General features: G+C 47.9%; 1 protein-coding gene across 1 annotated transcript; it reads right to left on the bottom strand.

Moving 5' to 3' along the window:
• Positions 1 to 10,225: 10,225 nt before the first annotated feature.
• INSM1 (INSM transcriptional repressor 1) lies at positions 10,226 to 12,262 on the bottom strand (the record flags this gene model as incomplete). Its single annotated transcript, XM_034641612.1, has 1 exon — positions 10,226 to 12,262. A coding segment is annotated over one exon (915 nt), but the record flags the coding sequence as incomplete, so codon positions are not given.
• Between the last annotated feature and the right edge of the window lies 1 nt (position 12,263).

Raw genomic sequence — 12,263 nt, 5'->3', positions numbered from 1 at the left:
AGATGCCACTGCTCAATGGAAGACACGTCAAAGAGTTTGCAGAAATGTTTGAAAATCTGCACCACATGGCATTAACATAGACCTCAAAGAACTCTAAGAATGAGTTCTCATGAGCACTTGACCTAAATAACTCAGTCTCAACAACAGTCTTGGGTGGGACTTTGTTGCAGGCAGCTAAACGCACTTTAGCCAGCTGGAGCAGATAAATAATTTATTCAGTGCTCTTGGCTACCTCACAGACAGTCCAGAAGGGCCACATAAAAGGCTCTGGGACAAAAAGAGCCAGGAGCAACACCCAGATCACCTTGTCAGACAAGTCCAACTGCAGCTCACACCATGGCACTGGGCCCTCACCACCCCTGAGACAGATGTCTCCACGCCCCTTACCTGTGCCAGTGCACCTGGTGCACCTCCTTCCGGTGTCTCGTCTGCATCCACATCTTGTGGGAACATATCATTAGTGGGAGAGCCCCTCTACCCCACCCTGTGAAGGGGACCTTACCAGAGGACTCTGATCGTTTCCATTTTCTTCCAGCAGAGCCTAGCTGCAAGGGAGGCTGGAGACAGTAATTTCTGGGTCCTGCCTTGGGGAGGCAAGACTCATGGGATGGGAAATTATCCGAACATAGAAAGAGTGTTCAAAAGGTGCAGGGTTTGCAGAAAGCATATTCAATGTCAAGTACAGGTGGGTACTACTCTTTCCTGGTTTTATCAGTGAGAAAACAGGCAGAGAATTAACTCGCCCAAGCCTGCGTAGCTCTTAAAAGGTGGAGACAAGATGATGAAAGCAGTCATTTGTGCTCTGAGCCCCAGCACCTGACAGCTATGGCATGCTGGAGAAGAAACAGGGTCCCATTGCTCGTGAGCTTGTGAAATCCCACCCTGGCGGAAGGATAAAAGGAGTGCCTGCTAGTCTTATCAGAATCCATTACTTGGGGGGCACCTGGGTGGCACAGTGGTTAAGCGTCTGCCTTCGGTTCAGGGCGTGATCCCGGCATTATGGGATCGAGCCCCACATCAGGCTCCTCCGCTATGAGCCTGCTTCTTCCTCTCCCACTCCCCCTGCTTGTGTTCCCTCTCTCGCTGGCTGTCTCTATCTCTGTCGAATAAATAAATAAAATCTTTAAAAAAAAAAAAAGAATCCATTACTTGGAAACTACATTTTTTTATTGAGGCACAAAATTAAATTTTTTATTGGAAATTTTTCTTCAAAGTGACTCGACTGTGAGGCTCAGATTGGGGGTTTGGGACTGGCCTCTTTTCTCCTCAGCATTGGCTGCCCTTGGTTGAGGCTGAGCAGGGAGTGCTTAACAACATGTGTGCTCAGGGATTTTTCCTTCTCTCACTCTTGCTGGTTGCCATGGTTCTGGGATGGCCTGTTAACTTGCTGGCAGGTGTAGAGCTGTGATTTCCACAACCAAGTGCTTTTAGAACCAAAGTGGAAGGTAGAGAAGGGACAGAAGGCCCATGGGCGTGCCCCAAGTGATGTCTTCACTGTGGTGCTGCCTAAAACTCCATTGTTCGCAATGAATTCAAATGTCGTTCCCTCTCACGGTACGTGTCTTCAGCCTGTGAAAGCAAAGCCAAAGTGGCTCGAAATCTCCGAATTTGGTACTGCAGACATACCAGTGTGAGGGCCTTGGTTACAATCACGGAGTGCTGAATTACTCCATTTCCCATGAGTCCTGGTTAGTTGTGTTTGCAGGTTGGGTCACTCAGAAAGAAGTTTCTCCAACATACAAGAAAGAGATAACGCGAATTGGTGACCTGCGGGCCTCCTCTCACTGAGGTGGTAATTCCAGGCTATTCCTTTGGAGTCACATTGCCAAAACACAGCTCCGGTGTTTCCATGCTTTAAGGATTAGAACCATATGTGTTCTTATACCACCAGATCACTCTCCGTGCTGTGGTAGCCCCTTGACAAGAAGATGGAGTCATGACTTTTTATTACCCTGTCATTTGAATTCTCCCACATGGACACACTCATCCTCTTCAAAGTTTATTTCTGTGAGCCAGTTTCCTTCTGGCTTTCAACTAAATGTCCCCACTTACTGGCCATGTTACCTCCTAGGGCCTCCTATTTCCTCACCTGTTTCATGGGATTAATCCGCACAACCTCATAGAGTAATTATGAGAAGTCAATGAGTAATTCATATAAAGGCCTAGAGCAGGCGAGTAAGAAGAGCTCAAAGAATTTTAGCTGTTATGACTATTGCACAGCCACCATTACTTGGGGTTCGTGGTGTCTGGTTAAGACTTCAAGCCATCAACTCTTCCCGGGACAAACTTCCAGTGGCCAACAACTGGGAACACTCCCTGTATGACCAAGACCTCACACTCTCTGCTGCACACGTTAACACCAGCAGGCACACAGATCCACTGGGGATCTTATGGAAATGCAGATTCTGCTTTGGTAGGTCTGGGGTGGGGCCGCAATTCTGCATTTCTAACCAACTCTCAGGTGACACCAACGCTGTAGGCTCACGGTCCACACTCTGAGGCACCAGGCTCCGGAAAAATACAAACAATGTTCTCCACGGTTGCTGCCATAGTTGATACATTGATGAGGCTGGGCCAGAAAAGTGCTTTAGAAAACGTTTCAAGTAGATGTTAGGAACTGCTCATCAGAGCTGACTTCCCGCTGTTGGACATTGATCTAAATGCCCCAAATGCTCAAATACTTGCAAAATTAAGTGAGGTGAGCCATTGTCATGATAGCGCTTGCTGATTTTCAATTAGTATTATTTTAAAACTGATCACTGCTGAATTAAAGTTATTTTCTGGCTTTAACTCAAATTGTTCAGCCGACGACTACCCCAAACCTTGAAATGTCAGGTTGAACCGTACAAAATTGTGGATATTAAACTTATTATTTTTACCAATAAAAACTGTAATTTACTGTGACTCCATCTAACAGTTGCCACCTCACTCAACAAATTCTGCCATTACTGCAGTGAGGAAAAAACCTTCCAATCAGGAGACACTGTTCCTCTTCCGTGTAGGTTTTGTGGATGACGCAACAGATAAGAAGTTGTATGTATTGCCCGAGAGCCACTCCAGCTGATGTGAAAAACAGGAACAGTATTAAGAAAACTGTCTTGGAGGCAGCTTCCTACTTAGTTAAATTCCTCATTTAAACATTCAGGGTTTTGAAAGTGGTGCCTAGCGGCATCTGGCTGGCGCTGTCGGTGGAGCACGGGACTCTTGATCTCAGGGTTGTGAGTTCGTCGCGCCCTACAGTGGGTGTAGAGAACTCTAAAAAATAAAATCTTTGAAAAATAAGAACAAAAAAACAAAGGTGGTGCCTGAGACAGTGATACCTGTAAAAACAGGCAGTGACACCTCAATTTTGCAATTTTTAAGACTATGTATGCTGAGTGGTTGGTGTGTGGCGCTCAGGACACAACTGAGCCAAGCCCAGTTCTCACAAGGACCACGTTTCCATCTAATCAAGGGCAGGTATGTCGGAGATCTATAAAACAATACTGCACAATTCTTTTGTCTAGTCCAGGAGAGGCCAAATCTTTTCTATCAATGGCCAAATAGTAAGTATTTTAGGTTTTGCGTACCATAGAGTCTCTATCGAGAAGATGAAACTCTGCCATTGAGGTATGAACATAGCCATAGACAATAGTAAGCAAATGGATGTAGCCATGTTCCAATAAAACTTTATTTACAAAAACAGGCTCATGGCCAGGTTTGGTCAGTTGACCCCTGTGTTTGTGGACCCCTGGGTTAACCTCTACTGTTATAATGGTAGAACTGGTGAAATACCACAATAGTAGCAATGATTCTGGGATCTCAGTACAACCTTAGAAGGTATAAGATCACAGATGCTGCAACAAAGAAGTCAAGATACCTATATAATATGTATTTAACTTTTTTGGGTTCTCTTTAAGCTGAATTACCAATTTTGAAAATAAAAGGGGAGAAATCATGATTTTCTCTGTGGTTAATAAAGCAAAAAGTTTTCTAATACGAATCTGAAATCTTTAGTAGGTAAATGTTTCCCTAAAAATGGTTTAAAACTATAATTGGTATTTGGTGAATTATCAAGATTTTCAGGTGAAAACCCTCAAGAAGATATCAAGGATAATAACACTGCTCAAAAGAAGCGATAAAGGTCTTTTATTAAAGAGATGAGTGAAAGAGTGTGGTCCTATGGGGTATAATATATTTGATGAGATCTAACATGATTCTGTTTGGATCTAGTCACCCAGAGACTGCAATTTGGTTCGTCACCTTGTGTCCCTGACAGTTCATTTTTAGGGACACGATTCCTGTCAGTTTCTGCCCGTCTTCTGCCCTTGTTGTAGCTGCATCCTGGAATGATCAAGGTTCATTTTACATAAGACAGTAGAATCCACAGCAGTAGAAAAGAACGGCAATCCACTGGTGAGACAAGCTTTGAAACGGCAATATTGGACACGTGGGTTTCAGCCCAAGTTCCCCATCCTTTTCTGTTCTTCGTGCTCGCAGGAAATTGTAACCTAATTTTTTTCCCTCCCGTAAAGAGAGCCTCCTCTGAAACCCCTCCGTGCGCTGACACCTCCTCTGCTCCCTATCAGATTCAGCAGACAATAGCCTCTTGGCTCAGTCTGTCCCTCCTGTCACCGTCAGGTGTGACACCTGGCTGTGGCGTTTGAGAAGGGGCATTGCATCAGGGCCCAGGTCCTGAACAACAGAGATGAAGCAGATGTTGCATTCGAATAAAAGGGCCTTTTTTGATGAGTGATAAAGGAGAATAATGGTTTCAGGTTGAAGTTTCTGCCATTATTGTTTCCTGCTGTATGATGCTTAGTCTACTGGCTCAAACCAAGTGGAAGGAACGGTGAACACCTGGGTTGTGGTGAAGGGAAGCAACATGGTAAACTAGGAACGCAAATCATGTAGACGAGCTTCCCGTGGACGGTGGGGACGCTGCACGGCGTGAATCTGACCTGCTCAAAACACAAACTCCCGATACTCACCCCTTTGGATGTGCTCTGACCAGCGGTAAACATTCTATAGGTTTCGTTTCAATACAGTAAACATCCTAAGCACAGTTCGTCCCAGTAGTGTTGGGCTCATGCCATGAGCTAAGGCAAACACATCAGTGTGGACGCTTTGTGTGGAAAGGCCACCAAGAAATCCACACAGTATAGAAGTCTTCAAATAAGACAAACACAAACACGTTTACCCTGCAACCCATCTGCTCGCCATACATCCTGCCAGAGGGATCATCGTGTCTTGAACATTTCACTTTCCAGATGCAACAGCCCAAGCCCACAATAAAAGTAATGTGGGACACAAATGATGACAGTTGGGGCTTAAAAGATGAAGGGGTGTGTGTTTGGGTTAGTGAAAATATGTTAACCGACTTCAAATCATATGCTCAAACATGTTCTCTTTTTTTTTTTTTTTAAAGATTTTATTTACTTATTTGACAGAGAGACAGCCAGCGAGAGAGGGAACACAAGCAGGGGGAGTGGGAGAGGAAGAAGCAGCCTCATAGCAGAGGAGCCTGATGTGGGGCTCGATCCCATAACGCTGGGATCACGCCCTGAGCCGAAGGCAGACGCTTAACCGCTGTGCCACCCAGGCGCCCCTCAAACATGTTCTCTGATTCTGAGAAGCGTATCAGGCCTTAAGGACGACCAAAAAAAAAAAAAAAAAGTTGTGGATGGTAAATTCGTGAGCAAGTTGTTTCGCTCACCGACTGTAAGAAATCGATTCTCTTCGCCACGAAGGTCCATCAGAGGTGCCTTGCTGTTGACACCTCTCATTGGTCTCTGTCACTTTCCAGATCCAATCTGGCATGTAGTACTTTTCCCCTGCAGTTCCTCATAAGAAATGTCCAAAGACACAGGATTCATTTGTCTACAGAAAACCCTCTTGACGGGGAAATTGCCTTGGTGACACCCAAACCTATAGCTGGTTGTTTGCACAAGACAAGATGTTGATGAATCCGTTGAAAATTATTTATGTTTCCTTAGCAACCTCAGAAGGAAGCAGGAGTTCCCTAGTTCTCCTGGTGAAAAAAAGAGATTCCCCTATTCATGGATATCACTGGGAGAGTGGGTGCTGTCCTCTCTCACCCGTTCTTCCTGTGGACTCGACATACCTGGCCTGACTCGACTGACCAATGTGCCAGGGGGGCAGGAAGAAGCCGAGGACCTTGAGCAATCCCTCAGAGGGTGGTCTTCCCACTCTGGGTGTTGGGGAATCATTCTTTCGCCTAGGGCCCCCGGGTGGGGACAACTGTGGGCCCCATGACCAGATCTCGCTTCTGAACTTTTCTTGTGATGCTGATGTATGTGCCTGGTGATCGCTGTATGGCAGCCCAGGAGTCATGAGTATACACACTTTCCTTGTGAGTATCAGCCACTTCATGCTGCAGACTGATAATACAGAAACAGTATGTTTCTTTTGATATACAAGATACATAGAACTCAAAGATGCACTTGGAGGTTTTCTTAGCAGAATGGGATTTTCAGGCGATTGCCTTCAAGTTATATTTCCAAAACATTAATCAAATGTTTCCATAATTTAGGGTTAGAATCCTAAGGGTCTTTAGACTGCCATACTGTGCTCCAAGCACTGGAACCACTTTGGCAATCGGAGGGGATGGAGGCCCTTGCGTGCTGTTCAGTTCACTCACCCACAATGGTGTGCTTTGCCACTGTGTGGGGGGTCTCTCTACCACTCAGTCTCCCCCTTGACCTTCTCCACACCTCACAGCTTGTACCTTCGGCCACCAAACCGCACAGGTCTCTCTAGCCGAATCTGGGCGATGCACCATTGTGTGTATATATGCCATTCGAACTGACCCCACGCACTAGGGGTCGATTAGAAACATTCTCCACGAGACCAAAATGTCCCTTCCTCAAGAAGATAGCAAGTCTTGCTCAAAGCCTGCCTGCCACAGACCAGAGGATTCACAACTAATCCTAAACACCAGAGAACACGCTCCGGAGAAAGGTTTTCTCCTGCCTGTACCGAGGACGCCTGCTCCCTTTGGGGTCTTTGCTGCCTTTCATCTCACAGCCTCGGGAACCCTCCTCAAATGTCTCACTGGACCTCGCAGAGCCCCACTCTCTCTGGCTTGCAGGTGAGGGGCCAGAGGCCGGCAGAAAGCCTAGGGACTAGCAGAGCCAAGAGGCTGGCCTGAGCCACATTCTAGACCCTTTCTCTTTTCGCAAGACGTTTGGTGGCTGAAGGAAGCCACGATGCTATGTGTTCCCGTGGACTGCGGACTCTTCTTCTTTTTGTCCGAAGACTTTGTGGATGGCTGGGGATGAAGCCCAGGGGAATGGAGACGGGGGGGTAGATGCTGGGAGGAGGCGGCTGCTCCCCTCAGGACCCTGCAGAGGGGCCATGGAGGCCAAGGGGAGATGGTGTGTCCTGGCGGTCAGCAGCATCTGGCACAGACTCGCTGGGCAACGAGCACCTGCTGACTGGCATTGCCCCACCCAAGCCTGTGCGCCCTGGTCCCTACGGGGACCCCAACATACCACGTGTGCCAGCACACAGCTGCGGTCCTGCCAGGCTCCAGGCTTTGGCTCTGCTCTCCCATGGGCCAGCGTGGGCAGCTGGGGAGCCTCTGGCCTGGCTGCTGGGGCTCCCAAGTCACCCTGGAGCACCCATGCGACCTGGGGACTCCCCGAATAAACCCAGGATGGGCCCTGGGACCCCCTGAAGGCAGGGGGAGCGCCTGGTCAAAGGTCTGCACAGTGGAGGCCTTCGAGTAGGGGGCCCCAGTCTGGCCAGTTCGATCCAGTGTTCCTGCTCTGATGGCTGGAGGAGCCATGATTTCTCCAGGCCCCCAGGGAAACGTGAATCAAAAGGATGTTGTCAACTCTGGAGAAAGGGGCAAAGCTGCAGGCTCACTTCAGAACCAGGGAGCCCGGAGCAGCCTTTTGCTTTAATGCATCACCTTCATGTAGAAATAGAAAACGTATTAAGGAGGGCACGTATTGCATGGAGCACTGGGTGTTATACACGCAAACAATGAATCATGGAACATTACATCAAAAACTAATGATGTACTGTATGGTGACTAACATAACATAATAGAAAAGAAAAGAGAAAAGAAGAGAAAGAAAAGAAGAGAAAAAAGAAAAGAATAGAATAGAAAAGAAAAGAAAGAAAGAAAAGAAAGAAAAGAAAAGAAAATGCGTGGAGACCATGGGCAAAAATAAAATCCTTTCCTTTATTTGGCCCCCTCTTTGAGCTCGTCCCTGTTTGGTCTTGTCCCTTTTCCTAACCCCTCCACCCCACCCCTCCCGGCAACAATCCCTTACTGGGGTGGGCGTGGCTGTTTCCGTGGGTTCCAGGGAATCTTGTCCAAGCTTGGAACAACCTCAGACACACAGGATGTCCTGGGCATCCTTTGCATATTTATAAAGAAGGTGAGCACATTTCCACTTGGTATTCTAGAACAGGGACCCTTATGAACTTATTATCCAGGGAGGGATGAAAAAGAGAATCCTGATTTCCTTTCCATGGAATATCCTGCTGACCCCTTGTCTATTTCTTGGACACCATTTAGTCAACTTTAATGGGTTCCATTTCCTATACAATTTCACCAAACATCTCACACAAATGAAATTCTAGTTTCTATTTTAGAAAAGGTATATTTGGTCCATGGAAATACATTCCCATGGGGGATGAAAGCAAACAACCATATTTTCTCTACGCTCATGAATGTGGATCTTAGAATTTATGTTTTATGATTATGGACAAGAAAACCAGTGGGCCAAACACAGATGACAAGCTGCCATTCCTGCAGACAGGCCTCACTTGTCGTGTGTGGCCAACCATCGGGCCTTCCAGGAAACTTTCTGTTGGCATAGAACGTACACTGACCCTTGGTATGAGGAACATTTTCATGTATGGTGTGATTCAGAGAGGACATTTAAAAACTCTCATGTGAGTGTCGCTCAGACAGGACAGCCAACAGCCTGAAAATTTGAGTTTTATTTTGTTTCATTCAAAGTTTCCAGGATGTTATAAACTCTGTTTCGTCCCCGTGAGTTCATATTGTGCAGGCACTGAGATTTCATCCTCCAGTATTTTTCCCAACTGCTAATATACATAGTCATCAGCAATCAAGGGCAAGGGCAACACGTACTCTGACCGGAACCAACTCACCTGTAGTGGCTTCTGCATTGTCATTCTGAGTCTGTGGCCAGGCCCTCGCAGGGAATAATATCCAGTGTTCCTGACAGCTGAGTCTTTTACTGAACCCTCTCCTGCACCACACTTCAGGCTCAGAGTCTGGGAAATGACCTCTCCCAATTCTTCCTTGCAAGTTTCTCATGGACTGCCCTTCCCACCCTCAGCCAGTCTACACCCTTCAGACAGGCAGCCCTTCCTGGGCAGATTTCTGAAATCACTTTGGTGGACAAACCGTCGATTTCGGGGTGGGGGGGGAAGTAGCCTCAGGAAAAATGTAGCAAAACACACCACAAAAGGAAATGCACACTTGTGATGTTGAGCTCAGCTCCATAATGGAGTGTTTCAAAGAGAGGAAAACAACTTGAAATATTAACTGGTGAGCGTCAGAATTGTTCTTCAAAGAGCTGAGTGACACATAACGGAAAACAGTGTAATGACCTGTTATTAAATTTAATACCCCAAACAGATGGTGTTCCATTTCCCCCCCCAAAAGCAGATTGCTCACCTGATTGAAAAATTGTTTTTGAGCCCTTACCCCAAATCCAGTTGTTTAACTTCTGTTGTATCCACATGTGATCTGGTTTGTTTCCCTTACTTTGGAAATCTGACCATGAAATCATTTCTACTTTTTTCTCATTCATACTTAAGGACCCCAAAGTTCCCACCTTATTTGTGTGAGGAATTACTGTTATACCGAGCCCCAAATTGTCGGGAAATGAAGGACCTGCTAAGTTAAAGCAGTGTCTCTACATCCCCTATTCAAAGGGATTCTTGTGGGCATTTATGTAGATTTCCCTGAAAAAATCTCCATGGCTTTCATCTAACCCCACCTTCCAGTGCATTTCTGCCTGTCTGAGGGTCCCTGACATGCCCTCAGCTCCAGCTGGCTGTTTCTGAGGAGACATCCTTGAAGTGCCGGAAGAGCAGACCCCGGAGGTTCAGGCTCGGCTCTAAAACTCATGATCCAAGTGAGGGTGGTGGGATTTTTTTTTCTTTAATAAAAACCAGACATTTAAGAAATCATTTTAAATCCTTATGGAAGCCGCATGATGCAGAAATAAATTCATTTTACTTTGACTTTGAAAATATTTTTATTTGAATAGTAAATAGTTATACAGTTGAAACAGTTCTATTGAAGCTTTCTATAAATAGCTAACAATTAAGAAAATAATGTATGTAGAAAAGAGATTGCATTTAAAAGTAAGAGCTGTCGGTTGTACGAGGGCTTCAGGGGCCCTCCAAGCAGAATAAAATGGTAGGTTGTCTGTAATTCGCTCAGATAGGTATAAAAGTTAAAACTTTTAACAGATCCCTTTAGAAAAAGGCTCTCTTCTAAAATGCACAGTGAAATGTCAAGAGTGGCAAGGGGGGGGAAGCGTACAAAAAAAAAGATCTGCAATCAAATAATATCATAATCTTCATAATTAATATAAATAAATAAAGAATAAATAACAATTACTCATAAATCAACATATACATTTAGAGAGAACTCATATAGTCCTACCTCAACAAACATGGTCAAACTAAAGAGTCTTATGTGAAGTATTGAGGCAGTTTCTACAGCATTTTCTGAAAATTCCCTTCCCTCCCCCCAAAAACAATCCCAAACAGACAACAGTTCAAGGCATTTGTGGCTATACTAAAGAAAACTCTTTTTTAAGCAATTTGATTTGTTCACATACAAAAAGGTAAAGCCAGACTCCAGCAGTTCACAAGCCATAATAAAGCTAATCGTGTGGGAAGTTCAATTTACAGCCTGTGAAATATAAAGGCATTAATTCCTCAAGATTCACCCAAAACAACCCGTACCGCTACATACATAGAGAGCAGAGATTGGTAGGCGAGAGCAAACCGCATTTCTAGACCATGAACACAGCGAATACTAGCAAGAAAAACAGGTCTCCGCTCCAAGGGGAAGCTTCCAACCACGAGACAAACGCGTACAGCTTTTCTCTCTTGTACAGAAAGAGATTGGCTCCTGTTGCGCCAAGGAGGGAAAGGGGACACAACGCAAAAGGGGTGGGGGGGGCAAAAGGAGTCACAACGAGAGGATCAGGGTTACCGTCACGCCACACCGAGAGAAGCGGAGACAACACTTTCACCGGGGGTGGGCGCGCAGGGCGCGCTCTCCTCGTGGGTCTCCAAGAGAAGGCACAGTTCGGGGCGGGGGCGTGGTGGAGGGCGCGCTCTAGCAGGCCGGACGCACGGGCACCTGCAGGAGGATCACCTGTCTGTTCTCGGACGGGTGGCACTTGTTGATGTGCCGCGTGAGACCAGGCGAGCTGTAGAAGGTGGCCGGGCAGTACTTGCAGGGGAACACCTGGGCGGCGTGCAGCAGGCGCAGGTGGCGCTCCTGGGCGCCCTTGCTGGGGAACGTCTCCCCGCACACCGGGCACAGGTGGCACTCGGCGGACGCGCTCAGGCCCAGCACGCCGGCCGCCTCGCCGTCGCCGGCCGCCTCCTGGGGCGCCTTCTCCTCGGGCCCAGGGTACAAGGCCAGTAGGTCCTCAGCCGGAGGTGCGGGAGGCGCACCCTTGGCCTGCAGCGCCTGGTGGTGCGCCAGCAGGTGCTTGCGCAGATAGGCCTGGCGGCGGAACTTCTTGGCGCAGTGGTGGCACTCGTAGAGCCCGTCCTCGGAGCCCGACTCGGACACGCCGCCAGGGCTCGGCGTGTCGCGGTCGCTGCCGCCGCCTGTCGCCTCCCGCGCCTCAGCCCTGGCAGCGGTTTCAGGCTCCGACACGCGGGCGGCGGCGGGCGCAGGCCGCGGTTTGTGCCAGCGCCGGTGCGAGGCCAGGTTGGCGGGGCAGCTGAAGACCTTGGCGCACTCGGGGCAGCGGTACTCCACGCGCACAATGCGCGAGCACTTGTGCTGAGCCAGCGCGAAAGGGTCGGCGTACTCCTCCTTGCAGAGCTGACAGATGAACTCGCCCAGCGGCCGCGCCGCGCCCCCCGCCCGGCCCCGCGGCGCTTCCACCGGGCCCTCCTTGATCTTGAGCCCCAGCACAGGCGACGTGGTCACCTCGTCCTCGAAGTGCAGCTTGCGGATGGCTTTGGGCTTCTTGGCGCCCGGGGCCCTGGCTACCTTGGCGGGCGGCTCGGCGACG

Source organism: Ailuropoda melanoleuca, chromosome 13, assembly GCF_002007445.2.
Source record: "Ailuropoda melanoleuca isolate Jingjing chromosome 13, ASM200744v2, whole genome shotgun sequence".
NCBI lineage: Eukaryota > Metazoa > Chordata > Mammalia > Carnivora > Ursidae > Ailuropoda > Ailuropoda melanoleuca.
The sequence above is the reverse complement of the archived record's forward strand: the minus strand, read 5'-3'. Positions and strand labels throughout refer to the sequence as shown.